The sequence below is a fragment of the Meriones unguiculatus genome, chromosome 21 (assembly GCF_030254825.1).
Source record: "Meriones unguiculatus strain TT.TT164.6M chromosome 21, Bangor_MerUng_6.1, whole genome shotgun sequence".
NCBI lineage: Eukaryota > Metazoa > Chordata > Mammalia > Rodentia > Muridae > Meriones > Meriones unguiculatus.
This window is the reverse complement of record NC_083368.1, coordinates 20,267,865-20,292,638: the sequence shown is the minus strand read 5'-3', so window position 1 is coordinate 20,292,638 and position 24,774 is coordinate 20,267,865. Positions and strand designations below refer to the sequence as shown.

At 43.4% G+C, this 24,774-nt stretch overlaps 1 protein-coding gene across 10 annotated transcripts in view; it reads left to right on the top strand.

Moving 5' to 3' along the window:
• Nucleotides 1-24,774, top strand: part of Magi2 (membrane associated guanylate kinase, WW and PDZ domain containing 2) — a 1,408,809-nt gene that overhangs the window by 1,269,664 nt on the left and 114,371 nt on the right. For all 10 annotated transcript variants that reach the window (XM_060374145.1, XM_060374142.1, XM_060374143.1 and 7 more), the window contains 2 exons: nucleotides 46-238; nucleotides 6,954-7,202. In XM_060374145.1, coding sequence (XP_060230128.1) covers nucleotides 46-238; nucleotides 6,954-7,202 — 442 coding nt within the window. The remainder of the gene's footprint in view (nucleotides 1-45; nucleotides 239-6,953; nucleotides 7,203-24,774) is intronic.

Below are 24,774 nucleotides of genomic sequence, written 5' to 3'. Positions count from 1 at the left end.
TGAGTGTATACACATACACATGTCAATGTTCTCTCACTTCTCTAGATTTTGATTGGAGCCGTCATTGCCATGGGCTCAGCCGACAGAGACGGCCGACTACACCCAGGAGATGAGCTTGTCTATGTGGATGGGATCCCAGTGGCTGGCAAGACCCACCGCTACGTCATCGACCTCATGCACCACGCAGCCCGCAACGGGCAGGTCAACCTCACTGTGAGAAGAAAGGTGCTATGTGGAGGTGCGTACTGAGGTGGGCAGCAGGAGTTGGGGGTGGGGTGGGGTGAAGCTTTGGGGAGACAAGTGAGCAACTGGAACCCAACTGAAAAGTGGTTTCTGTGTTATAGAGGGAAAAGAACAAGCCAGGTGTTCTACAAGTAACTATTTCTCAAACATGCAGCTCTTTCAACCCCGCTAATCCAGTCTTTGAGGCCTACATTTTAAACGCAGTCATTAAAATTTTCTAGCAAAACCTGGGGCTGATTCAAAATGTGTTGTACTCTGTACTCTTTGGTACGTGCTTGTTATGAGGAAAACATTATAATAATGGAGAAAAAATGCCTTTTGAAAATGTTTCTCATTGTGTTTACAAACAAAAGACCACAGCATTTTTATACCATAATAAGGAAAGCAGGATGGAAAATTAGCTTTCATTGTGGAGCCTGATAAAAAGTAACAATACATCTGCCACCCTATATGGCGGCATACAGCTCTCACTCTGAGAAAACATAATTCATATAGCTCTAAGCTTATGAAACAGATAAATTAGAAGTAATTATTTCCTTTACAGCTCTTTTCTCGGCTTCAAAAAGAATCCACCAAAGACCGATATTTAAAAGTCAGCCCATATACTCCTAATATTATCTCATTTGCTTCTCTTCACTATCAAGTCTCAATGGAGAGGTCTTTTTCCGGGGGGGGGCATGTCTGCCACAATCACCACACTGGGTTTATGACCTGAACACTGAATAATGTTGGCATGATGGACTTTTTTCCTAAGACATAACTGTCCTGTGGATCACAGGAGCAGAAACTCCAGCCATGATCCTCTCTCCCCTTCTGCTCCAGAAGCACTCACGACCTCTGCATTGAAATAGTGTGGCGACTGGGTCTACCTCCTCAGCCGCTTAAACACCCTCCTACAGACTCAACTCTAAAATTAGGGGTGACCTTAGCTGCACCAGCCCTTTGCTTTACAGATAAGAAAACTGAGGCCCGAAGAATAGCAGAGCGCCTAAGAGTCCGTGGTGAGTTAGTGACAATGCCTGAAGTGGACTCACTCTGGTGCCAGTCTTCATTTTTATGGTATTCTCAGCTCCAAATCCCACCTTAAGACACTATCCTCACCCCCAGAGCCTCCAAAGATGGATCACTAATGAATGTCACTTCCTAATTCTTCCATATGTGCTCAATATAACACTGGAAGTTTTTAAAAGGCCACCTGCTAATCATAGGTTGTAGGTGAATAAAAAGCCTAAGATTTATTACTTGGACTAAATATCTCTTTCTTTTGAGACCTCTAAAAGCTAGAGTTTGAGCAAGGGCAGTCATTTCAAAGGGCAAATCAGACGAATCATCAGACTTTCCCAGCAGAATCCGCTATATATCTTGCACTGGATGGAGGGTTTGCTACAAGGTGCGATTTGTCTCCCAAAATCCATGGCATACCACTTTACCCAGAGAAATAAAACACCTTGAATTATGCCTTCTCCTTGAGCGACTGGCCAGGATGGAGACAGTGCTGGCTTGGTTAACATTTAACTGCCTCTTTCCCTACAGAATAATTTTTAATGACAACAACAACAACAAAAAGTTTGATGTGCTTATGTACTGTAGCCTGAAGATAAATTAAAAAGATAACGGATTTATGAGGAAATATACTACAAAGTGAAAATCCAGCACACCAACATAATTTCATGCTCTCCTTGCCACAAGCTGATTATTGCAAATTAAATTTTGTTCTAATCAACCCAAGCTGTTGGAATATAGGCCAAATGCTGCACAGAGGTACTCTTGCAATTTGTAGGTCATGTGACTTCTGTAAAGCATTTCTTTGCTACAGTTCTTACCAAGTTCACTCTGCTGGGCCTCAGAGTACAGTTGGAGTGCATTTAACTTTTGATAACATTCCACTACAGATTACTTGCACTAGGAGAGATTCTGTGTTCATTCAGCCAGACTCCTTGAAAGCTCCATCTGTACTGAGAATGATTAAATTCAAGACAGGGTACTTTGAGAGTAAAATAAATGCCTAAAGACCGGGTAGAAGAAATCTACAAGGCATAGAAAAACAAACTTCTTCCTAGCTGTCATTTCCCTGAAGTGATAAAGGACAGATGGATGGGACATGGGAGATGTCTTTTTTAAGCAGTGTTGCTATTATTCTGCTCTGGTAAGCAAGGCTGTGGGTGGGGCAAGCCTGGCTAAGAAGGGGATGGTCCAGAGCTGGCAGAAGTGAGCCGTCAGCTTAGCAGAAGCACAGACACAGAAGATAAATTGTTGATGCATTATCTCACAGCAGCGGTTTATAGCACAGAGAGCTGCGGGGCAGGCCAGCCATCAAGATCATTCCCTTCCATGTTACCCTGGCCTCGGCTCGCGCAGACACGCTGCTTCGTGTAGGAAGGCAGGGACTGCTTTCCAAACTGATGTGTCAGAACGAGAACACGGAAACCACGGCACAGAGATAGGTTAATAACAGTGGGCAAAGATTAAAATAGCACAAAAGCCTGCTCCAAATATCATATCCTAAAAAAACATGTACACAATAAAAGTAGAAAAGCAAAATGTTTTGACTTTAAGATAGACCATCAAAAATGAGAAATTGCTGGGTTAAAGGGCAAATGGTGTGATAAACCTGCAGCGTCTTTTGCTAGGGAGTCACAAGCCCAAATCTTGTACCTTGAACTACTTGTGAAAGCTGTCTTACCCCTGCCACCAGCTCTCCTGTTTGGTTGGTCTTCCCCGATTCCTGCCCCCAGCCCCCATATTAGGAAAGCAGCTTTAATTACTCCGCTGAAAGTATAAATATTTATACGATTGTTAATTCAGCTTATAGCTGTTCCCCCTAATGACACATTGTTTCGGATGCACATTTTGAGAGTCAGATGTCCCTGAGGAATCCCCTAACTTGTGAGTCAGGAATGGATATGAAGGACAGTTTTATGGCTTAATCAAAACACGTTAGCGTCAGTCTCCAGGCTATCGGCATCTTTCTCCAATACCCAGGGAGAATATCATTTTTGGCCCAGTGTTAAGGGAAACACGCTGGTGGGCAGAGCCTTTGTCCCGTTCTGCCTTTTGTCATCCCAAGCGCATTGCTTTCCGTTTGCGAACATCCCACCCATGCGGTTAGCCGTATGTCTCCCTCAATGAGTATAAACCACAGCTGTACCTACACGGAAAGGACCACACCCAGGGCTGTCTCCTGTCCTAAGAGATACTACGACGGTGTCTATACATATGGACACCTCAGCCCAGGCTTAAGGCTGTGGTCGTACACATGCCCCACAGTTCAGGCTACGCTTGAAGGCAGAATGTAACCAGTACAGTCTGGAAGCAGGTCCATCTGGTTGACAGAGCCCTCAAGTCCTGCTACCTAGCATGGAGGTCTAGAAGGGAAATGAAGCCTCTGACTGAAAAAGCCCTGTTGGCTATATGGATTCCTTATTTAATGAGCACATGAATAGATTTGGCTTTTGCAAGAGGTGTGGGGAGTTTGTCAGAAACACGCTGACAACAGGCAGCCGTGGTCCAGCTCCAAGAAGTCAAGAGAAATTATAAAATTGATCCCCCTACTTATAAACATCAGCAATTAATTGTAACAGTTAGCATAAATAGTTTAGACCAGTTTCTCATGTCCCAACGAGGAGCAAGCCCCAGCAGTAGTAAATGTCGAAAGCCTCTCACCGGCAGGCACCATCAGCCCTTCTTGCCCTCCCAAAGGAAGATTCACCATGATGTGGTCTAGTATCACTGGTGGGGACAGAACAGAGCCTAAAACTTAAGTATTTAACTTCAGGAAAAGCTGCATGAATGAATTTTGAATGGCCGTGTGTATATGAGCCAAAAGGCATCAGATGTACTTAGAAATGAGTGATTTCTTAATGTACATGGTATGGAGTCACATTATGGCCTTTTACTTTATGACTCTAAAGCAACCCTGCTCATGTGCTACACCACAAAGTTTTTGGAAAGAAAGCAGTCTTGTTCAGATGGAGAGCCAGAGGGCTAGGAAGCATTTGACACTAACCCCTTAAAGACAACAGCGATAGCAAATTCCAAGGGGCAGAGACCACAGCAACTCTGGGAGAGCTTAGACGATCTTCCCAAGCCTGACTTAAAACACGCTCATTTTGCTGAAGATAAAGGGATCTCCTCAAGAGCTTGAAAAGGGATCCAAATGCAATAGAAAGGTGGTCTGCTGGTGAATTTGATTCTTTCTGTTACCCAAGGACCACTCTCACTGACTTGGTCAGCAGCGATTTCTTCACTCTCTAGAACCCACTGTCTAGCCTAGCCCCTCCCAGCCACTTAAGGAGAAGACAGATAATTTTTCTTTGTTGCTGATTCACTGACAACCACAGCTCTCAACTCCCCTAAAATATGACAGCCAGAAAATGAGATCTCTCTTGTCACTGCCTATGACATTTAGTTACTGATTTGGTCCAATAACTCTGGAGATTTTCAATTTAATGTAGCAGCATAATAATTGTTTGTTTTTCTTCTCCAAGACTATCTCTAATCACTTTATTTCCAACTTGTACAAGGACTGATAAAGGACATGTACTTCACCAAGACAATAACAGCCTGTCTTTGAAGGAGGGTACACTTTACAGACAGAAACATTCCATTCCAATTCGAAGTAAGGAAAGGCTTTGACAGTGACATTTCCTTCCTTTATGACCTCAGTACATTTCTTACAAGTGAAAAGTATCTCTTTGTATTAAAGATTAATTAATTATATCTTAAAGAAAAATCTCAAATGGATCAAACTATAATAGCACTAGCCTGGATATCCGTTTTCCTATAATTAAAAGCAATGAAAGGGGAAGACTGTGGATCGTCCCCAGATCTCTTCTCCCTTTAATGTACTTAATAAACTACCTCCAAAACTTAATTAATTTTCTAAGGCCTTTTTATTACTAAGTGACTTAATTTGCATTTATTTTCTTCACATTTTTAATTGACCTAATACTAATTCTAATGCCTGAGTATGTGAATAAATGCAATTCTTTCTCTGGATATCAGTGCAACAAAACACCTTCTGTAGTCTCTTTTTTTTCCCCTCTGACTTCCTTATTTCAGAGTTGTTCGTCGGCTTCCTATTACTATAACAAATGCCTGAGACGAATCAGCTTATAAAGAGGAAAGGCCCATTTGCCTTGGGCCTGTAGCGACGCACAGTGATAGAAGCACCTCAAAAAATCCCAAGTGCGTCACAGCTAGAGAACAAAGACAAGGGAAGAAAGGGTAGGCGGGTATCCCACAATTCCCTTTTAGGGGATTTAGACCCACCTCTCGAAATGTCACTACCTCCCTACCATGCCACACTCATACCGGAACTAACATTTGTGACACTAACAGGGCTTCATAGGAATGTCTGTTGGTTACGCTTAACTTGACACAAGACACTTCCCAGCGTTCCAAGTTGGATATCTCCAGGCCCACAAGACACAAGGAACTGTGATCATTTTTCTCTATTCGTGCTGTTGTACAGATGTCTTTTGAGACCCTGGTGAACGTTAGGAAGGAAACGAAGCAGCCCTGTTCCTCACTACGGTATTCTAAGAGAGATGGCTCAGCAGTGAAGAGTACTGGCTGCTCTTCCAGAGGACATGGGTTCGATTCCTAGCACCCACATGGGCGCTCACAACCAAATGTTACTCCAGTTCCGGAGGTCTAATGCCCTCCCCCGGCCTACATGGGCACTGTGCATGCACAGAGTGCACATACATTCATGCAGGTAAAACACGCACACGCGTGAAACAATCGCTAAAACAGCAAACCAGCCTCTCTTCGCTCCCAGCTTCTTGTCATACTGCCACACAGTCGTGCTCGCTTCCTTCTGGAAGTGTTGGTTAGGTTTATCTAATTAATAACAGAGCGTCCTTTGTCATCCGGAATGCAAATGAGCAAGACTCCAAACACCTCCACCGAGACTTAACATTCAGTTTGTCAGCCCGATATTATTGGATTTGCTCCAGACTGTGCAAACTAATTTCCAATGAAAAAAAAAATCTCAATTGATTTGTTTATTCTTTCAAACTACTTCATTGAGATACGGCTGTCACATAAAATAATAAGCAGGCCACTTTTTTTTTTTAAATCAATTTCCCACCTATATGGAGTGAATTAACACTTCTAGGCTAGCAAAATACCGTAAGATAAACTGTGGCTCCTTAAAAAAATATGAAAATAAAAATAAAGCATATAGGAGGGTCCCTTTGTACAGCCATCCTTCAGAGCCGAACTTACAGAAACAGCGGCATTCCCCAAAGATTTGAAATGTTACTCACTGAGCATCTCCCCAGCCCGTGTATAAATCCTTTCAGGGCGTCCTATGGCCGAGATGATTTAAGATTCTGTCTACTTGGCTTCCTATCATCTTTAGTCGGTTACTATGCAACCAAGAGGCTAATATATAAAAGTTGTCATTGTCTCTGGGACTTGCAGTCATAACAAGAAAAACACACACACACACAAAAGCAAGTACCAGGCTCAGAGGAGGCTAATGTGGGGACCGGCAGGCGGGGGAGGGTTGCCTGTGCTTTGGGGAAGGCTAGTGATGCGTGAAGACCTGGTGGGCTCCATTCGAGATCCGTAGCCCTCCAAACGTTCTGCGTATCTCCAGGAAAGATCAGCGCTAGTCGCTATTAGCGCCTGCTCCTTAGGAAGACTTCAGTAAGGCCTTTCCTAAGTCACTGAGTTCCTGTGGACCCTGGTGTGCGTTTCAGGGGAGCCCTGCCCAGAGAATGGGAGGAGTCCAGGCTCTGTATCAACCCACCACAGCTCTCCGCGCAGTGACTACGCCACCTACGCCAACAGCAACCACGCCGCCCCCAGCAGCAATGCCTCGCCCCCCGAAGGCTTCGCCTCGCACAGCCTGCAGACCAGTGACGTGGTTATTCACCGCAAAGACAACGAAGGCTTCGGCTTCGTCATCATCAGCTCCCTGAACAGGCCCGAGTCCGGAGCCACCATAAGTAAGTGACTGGCTCATCTATGTTCGGATGAGGGGGTCTTACGTTTGTTTGTTCCGATGGTAGAGATGCCGGAAGAATAGATCAGAGAATGGCTACGGATGTATTGAGTGTCCTAGAAGTCCCAGGCTATGAGCACACACACACACACACACACACACAAACATAAACCACACAAACAATGACTACGCAAGTATCACTCCTTAGGTTCAAGAACAGTGCAAGGCTACAACAAATGTGCCCCAACTCCTCAGCCCCATAAAAGCTGTTACTTTATGTGTAAGTAGAATAAAATGAAAGAGGGTGGCATGTGGTCATGAGGCTGTGAGAGGAGGAATGAGCCATTTTCATGGGCTGGCGATGAAATGTCTGTTCTGAGAGCTGTTTCGTGGGCTAAACCAGAGGACCGAGGGGGAGACTGATCAGGCAGAAGCCCTCAGAAGACAAGGAGCTCAGGATCAGGAAACACACAGAACCCCAAGCTGGCTGTTCTGAAGTGAGCAAGAGAGAATGGCAATGATTGCCATGTGGAGGCGGGCAAAAGCCAGGAGGTACAGGCTTCGTATATGCTGGTAGCAAATCCGGGTTGCACTCTCCGTTCCTAGAAACTAGTGGAAGGTTTTGAACAATGAGATGACTTTTTTTTTCTTTAAAGATGCTTGCATAAAATTAGATGGAGGTGGGGAGAAAGCAAAACTGGAAATATAAAACATAATTGGGAGGACTTTTCTTTTCTTTTTACTTCATTAATTCTCCTGTCTAGGTTTTTATTTTATTTATTTTCTTTTTATTTACTTTGCATCCCAAGAATGACCCCTTCCTCTTCTCTTCCCAGTCCCCTCTTCACCCTTCCCTTTCCCTTTCCTTCCTAGGAAAGGGAACTCCCCCCCCCCATCAACCTTCAAGCTGGGAGGCTTTTTTAAAAATAGCCCCTGAGACAGAGACTCTAGGGTCCTCCTCTGGGGTAGCAGTTGTAGGTAGGGGAGCAGTAGATAGATTTAAATTCTGGGGATTCTTCAATATTAATGTCCCGTGAGTCTATACAATAGGATGACAGAGGTCCCCTTCAGCCAGCTACCATTGTAGATGGCCTCCTGGGTCCACAGCCATCAAGCAGAGGACAGAAGTGGGGACAAGAAAAAGAGTCGTTTTTTCATATTCAAGTTCTTTGGCCCAAAATGCTATGTATATATTTCATCTAAATGTAGAAGTACTCAAACAGTAAGTTTGCCTGTGCTATTTCCTAAACTTCTTATAAATTGTGGTTTCCAGTTTATGTCAGGTGTGGGGGCCGGGGGCTATGTCAAGCAATATTCAAAAAATCAAATCAGGAATTAATAAGTTTCTGTGGTCAGGTTAATGTTATCAAAAGCCTACCAGAAGCACACGGGTAGGACTGTCCTGTTTAGCATGAGCCTTAACAAATTCAAGACAGGAAAGTACAAAAGTGTCAAACCTCAGCCAACATGTGCAGAGGCCAAATTACATATGCCTGGAAGTACAGTTTCATTTTTCTTTTTCTTCCTGATAAGCTGAAGAAATAAATCCAATCTTTAAGCATAAACTCAAAGCAGGATTCTGTCAGTACGATGGATTCACCAAGATTAAAAGGACACAAGACTGGAGATTTTCATGAATTATATAAACAGCCTCCGAGTAACTTGGGGGAATGTTCGCAGAGAGCTTTTGTAGCCACCTCAAGTCATCCAAGTTGTTTATTGCGGCGGAATACCTAGCGAACGGGGAGGAAAATAAAAAGTATGCTGCCACCATGAAAATGTTAAGCATGTGTTTTAAGTCTCAGCTGTATTTAAAGCATGACAGCTTTCTTCCTAGGTGTGTAAGGAAATGTGTGCGTGTGCTTTCTCTATTGCAAATCAAATCCCTGTGTAAACAGGTAGAAGAAAACAATGGGTGCTAATACTTACAATTAGTGTGTGAGCTCTTCTGCCTAATCGAGTGACTTCAGAAACTAATCAACTTTCAAAACCATATGATTTTGCATCACCCCTGAGTATAGAAATATAGTCTCTTAGCACCCAAAGTCTCCTGGTTGCTTCCTTTCGTACATTCATTTCTTTTCAATTTAAGGATTTGAAACACAGACTGCCCCATGCTCCGTGTCAAAGGCAGCTATTACGCTGATGTCACATTGCAGTCATCATGTGTAATTTGCAGCAAGCACCTGAAAGGTTCCTGGAGCCCATGCTCTTTCATACTTCTGTAATAGTTTTGATCTCTAGTTTCAGAGAGAAATGCTAAGCCCCTTGTGAATGTTAAAGGGCCATCCTTGGGCCTCCTAGCCCTTGTCAATATACCAAAGGTTGTTGGAATCTGGGCATCTGAGACAGGGCGATGCCACCAGATAGTTTGGGGTCACGGTCACTCCCCCATTTTCTGGACTTGTGGTAATTTCCTTTTCCTGTCTTACCACAGCACCCAAAAGCATGAGCAATTCATTGTGTTGTTTGTTTCCGGTGAAAACTGAAGCTGTTTCAGTGGTAGACAAGGGTCACTGTGCATTTGACTGGCAGATCATCACATGTAGGCAAACAAGTGGCAAGAGGTTAGTTGACCAGGTGCTGCAACCGTACTGCTTGGATTGGAAACCTGGCTCTCTCATTAACTAGCCATGTGACTTTAAAGAAGTCATGTGGCTTCATTTTCCTTCATTATAAGGAAACATGTGTGTCCATCTTTTTTACCATGGGTCACACTGAGAGTCCTGTGCCCAGGCTCTTCTAGCTTGTCATTATATGATGCCATCCGTCACAACAGAACATAAGGTGCTTTGTGTGTTTTGTCCCTGTGTATAAAATCTTGGGAAACATTGGGTCCTGGAAAACAGTTTTCATTGGCTTAGGCTTTCATTTTAACTTTTGTAACTTTCTATCTTTGATTGTGTGTTGAAAGTGGCTCTTAACACTTTGAATTCTTTGTCCACCTTGGTCTCTTTCAAGAAATGATCTGACACTGGCACTAAATACTCTAAAGCAGCTCCCCTTTGACAGCACTTTAAGGCCATTCGTCTCTCCCATTTTCACATTTGTAAAGCAACACCACATCTAAACTGCACTCAGATGAAAACAAAAATATGCTACTGAAGGCAGAAAGCCACACTTTCCTGGTGTTGTTTTTAAACAGAATCCCAAATGTTTGATTTTACCAATAAAGACTCAGGAGCCAGATGCTGGGGTGAAAGTCTGCTAGCTCAGAGAGGCAGAGAAAGCACCCAGCTGACCTTGCTATGAAGGAAAGAGCCACTTTCCCACACTGTCTCAAAAACCTTCAAACTGAATGTCCCTCTTTTCTACTTCCTGTGCGTCTCCGTATGTGTCCTCTGGACTTCCTCTTACTCTCTATTTTGTTTGCTTTTTTCCTATGTTCACTCCCTGTCAACTGGTTGCTTGCTCGGCCTCTTGACCTACGGTTGACTTTATTTAATTCTGTTAACAGAAAGCTCCTGGATTAAAGGTGTGTGCTAGGGCTGAACCATACCACAACTTGAAATAGTTTTTCCAGTACAAAAATCTAGGGGGTCACACTGTGATCAAACATCCTGCAACAACCCTCTTCCCCTCCTCCACAAAGTTTCCCTTAACGGTCCTCAGCTGTCATGGCACACCCGTCCCCTTCAGCATCACACTCCTTCCAATGATCCCATGGCCCAAGCTCTACTCTAAAGCAAATCCTCCAAAGAGCAACCAATGAGCACCTGATCTTATGCATTACTGGTTTGTTCTGTGGCAATAGATTTTTCTCTTAACCTCTGTAATGAGTTGATTCATTGTGTAGAGCCTAGAGAGGATGGTTCATACCAACACCAGGGAGGTCAAGGCAGGGGAATTACCATGGGTTTAAGGTTAGCTTAGTGCGGGCTACATAACAAATTGTTGATAAGCCCAGGCTACATAGTGAGACCCTGTCTCAAAACTAAACAAGCCCTTCCTTCTGATCTTAGTCTATCAGATCACATCAGGAGTGGCTGCATTGTCATCTTCTGTGGCCTGGTAAGGCTGCTCACCCCTCAGGGGGAGGTGATCAAAGAGCAGGTCAATCAGATTGTGTCAGAGGCAGTCCCTCTTCCCATTATTATGGAAACCAATTGGACACTGAACTGCCATGGGCAACATCTGTGCAGGGGTTCTAGGTTATCTCCATGAATAGTCCTTGGTTGGAGTATGAGTCTCTGGGAAGACCCCTGTGTTCAAATTTTCTGGTTCTGTTGCTCTCCATGTGGAGTTCCTGTCCTCTCCAGATCTTACTATTTCCCACTTCTTACATAAGATTCCATGCACTCTGTCCAACAGTTGGCCATAAGTCTCAGCGTCTGCTTTGAGAGTTTGCAGGGCAGAGCCTTTCAGAGGCTCTCTGTGGCAGGTTCCTAGGTTGTTTCCCTATCAGTGGACTTGGGGAAGGGCATGCGTGAAGAAGGGGGGGAGGGTGGGATCGGGAGGGGCAGAGGGAGGGGTTTAGAGGGGGATATAAAGTGAATAAAGTGTAATTAATAAAATAAAATTTAAAAAAGAAAAATTTTGCACATAATATTATTAGAGATATAAAAATTAAAGGCAACCCTAAAATAAATGAATAAATAAATAAATAAACAAACAAACAAGCCACAAGGAAAAGGTGCCACAGGTGCTGCTCCTGGCAACTTGACCTTCTATGAGTCTATAAACTCTGACCTTCCAGTGTTTCTTCCCCAAGCATCATTAACGGGAAGATATTTAAATCATGCCAGCAGCTGGGAATTAGAAAGTCTCAGGTGTTTCTTTACTCATTAGTTTCCTTTGGGAGCTCTGCACCAGCTTGGCAGCATGAAATGCTCTCTACTCTTCAAACAAATCTGCTTGGGATTCCTTTGTCAGCTCAGTGCCTTAGCTCTGAGCTTAGATTATGCTGAGGGCAGCTCACTCGGGAGAAAGGATGGTCTCATTTACACGTTAATGTGGATACTTAGTAGCAGGAGAACTAGCATGGACAGAAACCCCCTGAAAAATACCGGCATTCTTCCAAATACCTGGCCCCAAACGTCACTCACTGAGGGCATGTGCTAAAGTCTCTGCAATACTTGGAAAACCTACACAATTTTTGAAAGGATAATGATATTTCTTGAAATCCTATATATGTATTTTAAGTAAAACACTTTGTCCTCTTTTGGTAAAACTGTGACAATAACACGCTGACCAAAAACAACTGGGGAGAAGGGCCTACGTCTACTTATGAATTACAGTCCTTTACCAAGGAAGGCAAAGGCAAGAACTCAAGTGGAGACCATTAGGGAATCCTGGGTTGCCCAGCTTGCTTTCATATACGAGTCAGGACCACCTGCCCACTGGCACTATGCACAGTGGGCTGGGCCCACTCTCATTAATCACTAAACAAGTAAAATGACCCAAAGCTATGCCCACAAGCCAATCTAATGGAGGTAATTCCTTATTTAAGGCTCCCTCTCCCCTGGTGCAAGTTAACTGGCAAAGCTGACCCTTGTCAGCTTGACACGAACACATCACTATCATACTATAACCTTTCCTTTCTTCTTTATCCTCAAGATTCCGTAGTATCACAACCTAGAATATAACTTTAAAAGTCCTACAGTCTTTAAAACATTCAACACTTTAAAAGCCCACAATCTCCTTTTAAAACTCCAAACTCAGTTAGCTGTGAGCGTCTATCAAATCCAAAATAAGTTATATATTTGCTTATTCCGGGAGGGCAGACTCAAACCCAGATTCCAACAATGTAAACAACTCAATGTCTGATGTCTTAGACATCATGATCTTCTGAGCTTGGATAGCCCCACCTCCCTGGCTCTGCCATCCACTGCAGATGCAGTCTGTCTAATAAGCCCAGACCAGCTCCATTCCATACCTGCTTGCTGTTTCTGGTGGCCCAGGTCCTAGCATCTCCACTGCGATTGAGGCCGCACCCTCGAGTGACCTGACCTCTTCAACCATACCGCAGCTGCTCTCCATGCCCTGCTTCAGGCCTTCAAAACCAGCTCCATGTGGGGAAGATCCCACACGCCACCAATTTTGCCCTCCATCATGAGATACAGCCCTGGCCTCCTCTAACCGCAGCTTCCGTGTCCCGACACAGAGAAACGCATCCCAAAAGATCTTACAGGAACAAAGCTGGACCTCTCCGTCACAGGTGACTCAACCCCAGCCACCAGCATCAAGTGTCCCAGGAAAGTAGTTTTCATTTCAGTGGGGCTGGTTTCTTGTTAATCATACTGATGCTTCTGTTCAGCTGACTACAGATCAGTTTCTTAGTTCAAAATATCATGCAGATGGCCCTGACAGAGTCGTCGAAGGGCTCTCAAACTTCCCTCTGAAATTTTACAGGCCAGGCCTCCATCATCCGCCATTTCTCTCAACAGTCCTAACTTCCAAGCTCAGAACAGCCCACAAGCTTTGAGCACCCAGTGACAACAAATTCTGAAACACTTCCACAAACCTCCCAGAAACCATACATCTTTTTAGGAATAGGAGGAACATCACAGCACACTCCCAGCACAATTCCTTCTCTAGACTGATTTCAATGGCTGTGATTATTTATATATAAGTAAATACATGTATAATTAAACATATATTTAATTAAAAAAAAACTCTGAAAGCAACTAAGGAGGGTAAGGTGTATGTCGACTTACAGGTTACAGCCTACCATGGAGGGGAACCAAGGCAGAAAGTAAAACAGCGAGTGTGTTCTGGTCCAAACCACCTGGCCCCTAAACCTAGCATGAAGACAGAATTCTGCTAACAGGCGAAGTGACAGAGGATTAACGACAGTGGGACCTCTGTGCAAACCGCTCCCCACCTAGCATGAGAAATCGCACTAAAATACAGTACAATGGAAGCAAGGTCCCAGAATAGGGACTTCCCATCAGTTGTTCCCTGCCCGGGTTGCTGCTTCAGCAAGCCAGTTCTGAGTGGGGTGAAGCCTCAGGTGAGAGGACAACTGAAAAAAGTCAGAGATGGAGGAACTCTCCCTTTGAGCTGGACAGCCTGTCTGCTCATGAAGCATCTGAGTTGCAAAGCTCTAGTCCACTAAAGGACTGGGGGGCCCTGGCTGAGCTGTGAAACTCGTGGTCTGGCACAGATTGGTTATCATCAAGGACTCAGCTGACACATGATCCTAATGGGGAGGATCTTGGTGACACGCCAAATCTCTTGGGAGAAAACTAAACCACTCTTTGAGATTACTTCCTCATTTCACAGTCCTCGTGATCAGAGCGAACCATTTGGTCCCACAAGTAAAACCTGCAACAGAACCTTCTCCTAACCCAGTACTGCTCAAGAATGGCAACCCAGCTGAGACTAATATGAACAGGGCCCATCTATCCCATCCATCTTTTCAATCTTGAAGATGACTAGCTTTTTTTCCAAAATTAAAACCTGCCTGCCTAGGTCTCCTCATTAGGCAGCTGAGCAAGTGCACACGGTTTGCGTCAATGGAGTGCTCTGATATGTAAACATGAAAGCACTGATTAACCGAAACAGAAACACTACCGCACATGCTCTACTCCGCCAGCACTAACAAATGTAAGGATTCTCAGGTCTGCTGAGGAGGCAGCATCCTTCTTACTTATTCTCAAGAAGAGGAGCCATGCAGCCTCGCAAAATAGCTTTGAGTGTTCTTGGGGCGTTTTTAAGATTCTGAGCCAGCTTTCCTTATTGACTGAAGGGAGCTTATCAGTCACAAGTTTCTCCCACTAAGAAATCATCTCCAGCAGGGGTTTTATTACCAAGTTCAAAGATTTTCCAGGCAGCAGCAGAACGTGGATGGCTTCTTGCATTCGGCTCTTCAGTTGTCTTGAAGGCATATAAATGGACGGTGATGGACGTTTCTTCTGGGCTTAAATCATCTAGCGCCTCGGTATTCATGAGATAGTTCAAGGAGACTGCAGCTGAGAGGCACCCGTGTACTTCCCATACAGATCATACAGGATCACCCTCCAGTGGAAAAAATCCCATTACTCTCACAATTCAAAGCCTGCAGGTCATTTCTGACAAAGATACTCACCACCACCCTACCCTGGATTCTGTTTAGGGACTTATTTTGTATCATCTTCTCCGTAATTGTAGTTTTATTCTTTTTTTTTCCCCCCAACAATATACTACATAAACTGCATCAGGGAAACATCCCAATAAAGCTGGTTCCATGGATGGATTCCCTTAAGGAGATATTGCTGTCTTAGCCAGGGACCGTTCCTTAGTGCCATCATTCAGCTGGGACAAGGGTTCCCCCTTAGGTTGGGGCAGACACCACTTCTGCTGGAGGTCCAGCTTCCACCAAGGGCTCCAAACACGCCTTTGACCAAATTCCTACTGCACCAAATCCTAGCAAGAGCTCTCCTGAGTTATTATTTGACGGCCAGTCATCCTGCAATGTAAGCTGCATTTGTTCCCAGCTGAATGAGAAGCCACACTTGGTTGGAATCTTTTGCAATGAGCGATCAGCCAGCCTTCCCTGAGTGGCTGGGCACTCTTAAGGTCTCCACAGTGCCAGAGAAAAGTGACTAGGATAGTCCACGTGGCCATCTTATTTTTCAGTCTGACCTCTTCCAGGTGGTATTCCTCAGTCAGGGAAGGGTTTGCTTCACACATGTGCCAGGATGTGGGTTCCTGGTGATCCTGTCTGTTTTCAAGAGGGAAATAGCTCAGCTCTTCTGCTCCAGAGGCGTTCCTCACAAGCCTCTTCTATCATGGGGTCTTCGTGAGATTGGGGCCCTCCAGAAAGCAAGGGCAAACACACATTCTGGAGGCTCTGGCTCTTGCAGTCTCTGGAGCCAAGCAGTTGAAATAACAGGGAAAAGAACATCCTAACTGGGAAACCATCGCCGGAACACTCATTAGAGCTGCTAGATGAAAAGCAAGACCAAAAAACAAGCCATAATCCCACAGGCTCCGGCCAAAATTAAAACTACCTCACAACTGAGAGTGATGCCAGCACTCAACTCCAATCGGTGCGTGTGATCTGACTTCAGGCCCTTAGTTAAGGGCATGCTTAGCTAGACCTTCAAACTTGAGAGATTGCGTAGTGCTTTCCCTCAGACACCTGGCATGGAGTTCTAAACCAACAGCCTGCAACAGAACCTTCTCCCACCCAGGAAAGGTTCTCCCCTGCCTATAGCACTAACCTGTAGCCACTAGCCACACAAGACTCCTGTAAATCAAGAGACAGCGTGACTCTCAAGAGATTTTAATCGTCTTTAGTGTTCATCAACTTAAACGGCTGTCAGTGACCCTGGGTCTGCTCACACCTCTCTACCTCCCCTCCCCTCCTCACTCCACCCCACCCCACCGTGATCCCCTCCCCATATAACACTGTGCCCCTCTCCTGAGGAGCTCCACACACCTGGCACACCCCATTAGCAGCTCCCATTTGGCTCTGAGATTAACGCCTGGATCTGTGCAGCAGGGGAGGCCTTTCCCAGTCTGTCCTTCCTCCTCTGTCCCAGGGCTCACTGGTGTTGGTATCCGCTGCCTGCAGACTGCACAGAACAGATCACCGACCCACAGATCTGCCTCTGCAAGTGACAGCAGCATGTGTGGCCACGGTATCTCCCCTCCCTCCACACTGCCACCTGGGAGAGTCCTAGGTGTGTGACCAAATCCAGATTAGACAGTGCTTCCTCTCTGATGATTCCCGGAGCCCTTCCACATTCCATGGTCCGACTCTTTTTTTTTTCTGCTTATTCAATACCAATTGTTTATCTGTCTCTATATCTGCCCAAAACCTTTGTTTCTCCCTGCTTATTTCATTTCTCTCCCTACTTTTTAAAATTTGATTTCAGTAGAGTAAAATATGCAATAGTCTAATCTATGGTCTGAGTTTTAACAAGTTTGCTTACATTTACAGCTGTTGCCAAAATGAAAGCACCACACACTAGCCCAACTCTGTGAACTGTTATTTTTTTTTTTTTTTCTGTTCTACGGGTTTTACCTTTTTCTGTATAAGACTGTACAAAACCTCTGGCTCTGGCTCTTTCCACTTCACATAATGCATTTTAACTTTGCCTAGTTTGTTTCCTGTGTCGATGTTTGGTTTGTTTTTAATGTCTCAATAGTTTACCATTGTATGGACATGCTGTAGTTTATGAATCCTTAGTTGAGGGACTCTGGGTTTGTTTCCTGTTGGGAATAATCACAGATATAGCTGATAAGCATCTTCTTTTAGGTCTTTGTGTGAAAATAGGCTTTGGGTTTTAGAAAGAACATGTGAAGTTGTTTTCATTTGGTAGCCTCTGAAGGGTAGGACTGATGGACCATAGGACGCCTGTTCCAAAGTGACTTGGAAGGGAGTTCTAAATGCTTTCCATCTCCAAGATATATTTTCAGGCTTTCCTCCTGTGTGTTGATTCCATGTAGACACATTAGCCATTCCGGAAGGCACACGGCAGGATCTCACTTTCACTTTAAATTATACCTTTTCCCTGAAGACCAACAATACTGAAGATGTTTTCATATTTTTGTTTGTTTGTCTGCCACCTATAGATCTTGAGTGGAGTGTGATTTTGCTCTTGGTCTCTCCTCTGGGGGATAATTGTCATTTCACTGTATGCATCTGGGGACTCCGCAGTCCTTTTTTTTTTTCCATTTCTCATCTTAGAGAAATGAAAGTTATTTTTCAATAACTATCTCATAAAATTATTGTGGAAACAGGGCAGCATGGAAAACATTGTTTAGTTAAAAGTTATAGTGCGTGTAGCGGCAGTACTGAAATTGTAATTGAAAGGAAATGCCTATAAGCAGAAACCCAAAGTGAGTTAAACGGTGCAACGCTTAGAGAGAGGGACACAGGTGAGGAGAAGGACAACAAATGACAGTCTCACTTGCTGACATAATTTATTTAACCACTCCGAGGTCAGACTACAAGTTGTTTTCAAAGTTAATATAAGATCACCATCTCTTGGCCCCTGAGCACTTTGCTTAGGGCTTTTTTTTTTTTTTTCATATTTGGGTTTTTTCCAGTCATGCAAAATTACATCATTTCAAGCTAAAGCATGCTCTACCTGTCAGTGCAACTTTGGCTTTGGTGGGTGAAAAAAAAAAACAAAACTGAAAAGCCAATAAATATTCATGTGATCTAGGGGCTAACATATTGAAGAGGACAGCTGGTTCAGGAGGGATCGTTTGCCTGGGTTAGTATCTGTTTCCATTTACATTAAGAAAATATTGCAAGAAGTTATTATCTGCCTCGGGGCTTAGGGGAGTACAATGGAAGACTGATACTGCACCTGATTGCTTCTGACATTTACCTATTGTAAGAGGGAAACCGTGTGATGATAGCCAAGTGACTTTTACAAAACGCAGTCTCAAAGGCTACAAAGGAAAAGGGAGACGGCGGAGATAGAATGAGTGGCATCTGTAAAAATGAGAAACACGACTCGTTCGCAACACCTGCTTGTAGCCGTCAGCCATCCCTACTGGGCCCGCTGAGAAATTACCCAGACCCAGGGACGTTGATGGGTATGAAGTCTCCCGTGCTTCCCAGGGCTGCATGAAGGAGAGAAGGTGGGGTTCTATTGAACATTTTAACCCCAAGCCCGTGTTGGTGAAATGTAATTGTGTGACATTTACAGAGCGCTTGGAAAGAAATCAATTGTATTTCTATCTTTTGGTGCCACAGAAGACAACAGAATTGTGAATTGTTTTTAGTTTGAATGCATAATGATTTCACATTTTTATTTCAAGTGGATTCCAAATCTCTAAGGCCTCCAGAATCCTAATTGCAGCAACTGATTTAAGTTATTAAAGATTTTTTTTTATTTGCTGCTTGATGGTAGCAAATTGAAAATTTGTTATTTGTTAGACCCCAATATACTATAGTAAATGAGTGAGTGGGAAGGGGGTGAGCAGGTATGGGCAGGACAGGAATGGGTGGGGCAGGAGGGGGCAGGTATAGTAAAGGTTAAAAAGAAGCAGCAACTTATTTTACAAGTCAGAGAACACACACAGAAGGAGGGACCATATGCCCACTCTTTGTCTTTGGGAATTCAGAGAGTGTAAGAGAAGTAAAAACCCGGGACAAAATGCAAAACAATCACCATGACCACTAAGTAAAAGGATGTTTTTATTAAAAAAATCAGCAGGGTCTATGAGGTAGGTCAGATGGTAAAGGCACTTGCAGCCAAGTGTGATGATCTGAGTTTAATCCCTGGGATCCAAATAGCAAGACAGAACTAACTCCAGCAATTTGTCCTTTCTCTCCACACAGCACCCTGTGGTTCACGTGAGTGAACACACACATACACACACACACACACACACACACACACGATAGATAGATAGATAGATAGATAGATAGATAGATAGATAGATAGATAGATAGACAGATAGATAGGTATTGGTGGTTTTAAGTAGAAAAGCAAGTGCTAGCAACTGGCTGCAAAAGGCCCTCAGTTTTATCCACACCACCTCAAAACAAAATCAGAGGCAGAAAAATAAGCAAGTCAACATTGATAACATCCTTCTGTGAAAGCAAGAATACAGCCATTTGGGCTGGAGAGATGTCTCAGAGGTTAAGAGCACTGGCTGCTCTTCCAGAGGTCATGAGTTCAGTTCCTAGCAATCACATGGAGGCTCACAACCTTCTATTATGAGATATGGTGCCCTCTTCTGGCATGCAGGTGGTATACATGTAAACATACATTGTAGACACAATAAATAAATAAATCTATAAAAGAAAAAGAATACAGCCATCCTAGTCAGTTTTGTACTGTTATTGTAGAATATCACATAGTGGGTATTTTTAATAAACAGAAATTCATTGGAAATTCTAGGGTCTCCTGTGATTCCCAGCTGTCTAAACTAGCACTTTAATCACATAAAAACAGAGTACTATTAAAAAAGAGCAATATGGTTAAAGAAAGAATTCTTAGATATTGAAATTATCGTGACTGAATTAAAATTTTTAGTATAAGCATCAGCAGATAAAAAGCCAAGTGAACTCTCACATGAAAAACAGAACAAAAAAAAGAAGCAGGAAGTATGAAAGAAAGGTTAAAAGAATTGCAGACCAGTTCTGGAGGCCAGTATCTAATCAAGAGTTCTAAAAAAAAAAAACAAACTTGCAGAGAAGTACGATGGGAATTATCAAAGACACAGTATAATACGTGTTTCCCAGTTTCAGAGAGGAACACGTCCTCATACCAACCACATCAAGTGCACTACAGCAAAACTTCAGGACACGAAAAGTACAAAGGTGGTCGTTATTAAGCGTTTTCCCCATGCCCCTAAAAAAAAAGACAAGTGCATTAAATTTAATGAGCAAAAAGACTTCTAATAGGTTGAGAGTCAGTACAGTCATTTCTCAGTATCCACGGAGACTGTTTCCAGGTCCCTATGCTACCAAACCCTGCAGATGCTCAAGTCACTTCTGTTAAAAGAGATGACCTCCATACATTTCCCCATAGACTTCATATCCTCTCTAGATCACCTACAAGACGTAAGTCAATGTTAAATTTGTATAAATAGTTGTGATTTAATTTGGGAACAAGACAAAACACATAATGATAAGAACATTCAGCATGCACATAGCTTTTATTTTTGGGGGAAGGGGCATGCTTGAAGAAGGGGAAGGGAGGGTGGGACTGGGAGAGGAGGGAGGAGGGGCTTATGGGGGGATACAAAGTGAATAAAGTGTAATTAATAAAATTTAATTTAATTTTTTAAAAAAAAAGGCTTTTGATCCATGAGTGATTGAATACCTGTAGGCAGAACCCAAAGGTAGAAAGGGCTAACTGCAGCAACACTGGATGCTAAATTAGAAAGATGCCTGAAAACCTCTGGGGAAAACTGCCTCTTGGTCAAGAACTACCGTAATCTTTCTAAGATACAGTTCCTTCAAATATGGTAAAGACAGTTTCAGATATTAAGAACTGAAGAAATCCCTTTCCCTCGTGTATATTTCCTAGAGCACTGTTGCAGAATGTGCTCTAAAATGTACTGGGGCTTTACTGGGGCTCCGTGCTCATGACCTCTTTCATCCTAATTGCCTAGCAAAGCTCCCCCCCCATACCATTAATGTGAATTTAGGGACTGAGTTCCCAGGAACTTGAGGAGATACATTTGAACCAGAGCAGCACTATACCTATGACCTGCCGTTGTTGTGTGGGTCTCCTGGTTCTCCTTATGCTCTTATTGTTGAGGGTGTGACAACTAGCTTTCTTGCTCTGTAAGGAAGAAAATCTTAATATCAAAAACTATCCATTTTTCCCATCTTTACCAGTCCAGCTTGCTATCTGGTTGCCAAGCCTTGCCAAAGGTGACAGCTTTATTCGCTGAGACAGCTTGAATGGAACAGCACCTGGATGGCAACTTCTACCCCTAGACTGGAAAGACAGGATTATTGGTTTTAGTGAATGATGAAAATATCTATATTTTTGCCTGGAGCTTTGAGTAAGAGTGTAAAAAAAAAAGTGATGAAGAGAATTCGTATTTGGGTCACTGGCACCAAATTTTCTACTGCTATCTTTAGACCAAAACAATTGTCACAGCTATCTAGGAGCTGATGACATAGTTTACAGAAAAACAAGAAATAACACCTGGGTAGAAGAAAAAGTACCTATTTTCCCATTCTCCGCGTCTGGTTACCAATGCCTCATCCACCACTGACCTGAAGATCATGCCTATGCAGAAGTTTTCTTGGTTCTTAACACCATAATATCTAGATATAATGTCAGACTCTAAAGACATAGGATCAAAGAATACATAAGCTTCTTGAACTATGTACTGCTTCCATGTGGCATATACTAGACTACTTAAACAGAATTACAGAGGGACACAGAAGATCCAGTAATGAGTGACTTTTAAATGAGATTAATTCTCACAATGAGATGAGAAAGTAAGGTTGCTTTAGGCTTGCTAAATCAATGTATGAATAATAAAGGGTTAAAATTTTAGGGGTAAGAGTCCTGACTGTTGTGTCTGGAGGTTTGTGTGTGCTACACATATACCCTGAATTCTACCCCTAAACTCAAGAATGTTTAAGAGTGTTCTTAGCAGAAACTAGGTGAACCACCTTTTCTGCTGATATTCATCACAATGAAAAGTGCAGCTATAAAAGTTTTTGCTCTTTTATTCACACTCACCTTCCTGGTGATTTTTCTTGCTTCCTGCACCATCTTCTTATTTAACTATTCTACTGTAGACAGTTTTAAACAGCGGTGTCACAAAAAAAAAAAAAAAAAAAAAAAAAAAAAAAACAATACAGTATGGACATGGCTACAATATGATCAGTTATATAATTCGTGGAGCCTACTAACACGTGAAAATGTAGGGTCCTTGCTCAGAAATTACTGAGTAGCCAGGTGATAACAGCAGACCATAAAACCAAATACCAGGCTCTCTGTACAGGTCACATACTTGTGGAATCAACTCTGTCTATAGATAGCCCTATGGGACCATTTCAAACACCAAAGCCATTTTAGGTCAGTTTTGTGACCTGAGCCGGAGCCATCATGCACAGTTTCTTACCATTTCTAATATAATGAGATTTCCTTCTATTACCAATTTATTTCCAATACTTAGCTTACAGGAACTCTTTCAGTTGCTGCAAAAATAAAATCATTAGCGGTACCATATGCCTGAGGAATGCTTCTTTCTAACCATATAATTGATATTGTCTATAGGATCCTTTTTGCCCATGGAAGCATGGGTTCAGGTGGGTTCCCAAATTGCCAGTGATGGGCATCCTTCCCACTCGCCTGTCTGACCATATGCCTATTACCAACTTCAGGGTAACTAAACGGTTCAGCCACAAGAGAATGGTTCGTGGGTGCTGGGCAGATATGCAGGCCCTAAAATACCAGCTGTTCAATCCGAGACTTTGCAAATCAGTTGGCTATGGATTTCAGGGGAGATGTTTTCAGTTTTCGAATGCTGAATTTCACAGACTTCTACAAGAAAAACAAGTCACACAGGCAACTCTTTCTTCATTTTACCATTAAAAATTTTTAATAAAAATAAAAAAAAAATGTTTTCCCTGTTCTTCAATCCCCTGATGACTAATAAAAACTCTTCCACAGGACACTGACCACTCTTTAGGAAAGGACGTCTAGTTGGATGGGTTTGTCATAATAGATAGTATGCTAATCCAGGACTCCTAGAAAGAAGAAACAGTAACTGGCAAAGGGCAACAATGGTTCAAGTTTCTGGAGGCAGGAAATCCGGCAGGAGTCTTCACTGGCTCTTAAAGAGTGCGCATGCTCAGCCTCCTTTGTAGGCGCTGAGCTAGCTGCGTCATCGCTAGCAGCTTGTCTCTCCTGGCCTTTGCCAGCGCTTCTCTAGGGGAGCTACCACGTGCCTGGGGACACTCGTGTGTCCTCCTCCCAGAGTAGTCTGTCTTTCCTTCACTGCGCTGAGTCCACACGTGAACCGGACACGTCCTTTCCTCTTCCGCATCCCACCTTTACCATGGGTTTGCTGTTTATCTCTCTTCTCCCCAACGTGACTGAGCTTCTTGGAAACAAATCCATGAGTTGTTACTTTTTTTCTTCCCCGAAGAACCTAGCATAGAACTAGGAAAATGGTATAGAGCCATGTGGTGCTTGATGTGTCAATGAGCTATCCTCCTGCCCCAACTCACAGTTTCAAAACTATGCGATAAATAATTTCCACGGTTCATGGGGAAAAAAACCTGCTGGAATCATCCAATATAAAAAAATAGGGGGTGGGTAAAAATAATCATATCAGGTTATGGATTCAAAACCCAAATAAACTTCCCTGGCTTCAAGCTAATTCTTAACCTCTGCTAATTAGCAGAATTGGGAAGTAAGGTCAGCTTTTGGTATCGATTGCTGTGGAGGTATTTATGTTTGTCACACTCACTTCGGAACTCTCTCTCCTCTTGTAAATTTGACATGATTGATGCAAATCCACTTCCGCCGCCAAACGCTGCCCTCCATCTATAAGGCCACTTTGTGCGGCCTGCTAACAAGAAGATAATTAAATGTAAACACCAGTGGCAAGCTTTCCCTTCTCTGAGATGAACACCCAACCAACATGTAATGAAAATACTGAAATGATGAAAAAAGGGAACAAGGGAAAGAGCTAAATCCCTTCTCCTGGGATCCCAGCAAAAGAAGAAAGATGGCCGAGCGTGGCGGTGCATGCCTACGGTCCCAGCACTCCAAAGTAAGGAAAGAATGAGGCATGTGCCAGGCCAGCCTGCGGTCCAAGACAGCTGGGGCAACGTAGCAAGACGCTGTCTCCAACAAATGAATGAATAGATACGTTATAAGTGACAGTAACCGATAAAATGATGTCCTGGGACTTTTTCCAAATATCCGTGTATCCTAAACCCAGTACGGCAGGAAGACTAATCCAAAGACTTTATTGATGCTGCCGTGCAACGGATGATGTCTACAAGACAGGGGTCGAAATGGACCCCACTCCAGCAGCTACCTTAGTCGTCAGTTCTCAGGGAATTGATGAGTACCATTCATCCCAATAACAGAAAGCAAGGTCGGGGCTTTTTTCCTGCTCTGGAATCCCATTACCGTCACACAAAAGGCACAGGGGTCATAAGCTCAGCAGACCTCATCCCTGAGCAAAAGGAACTGCAT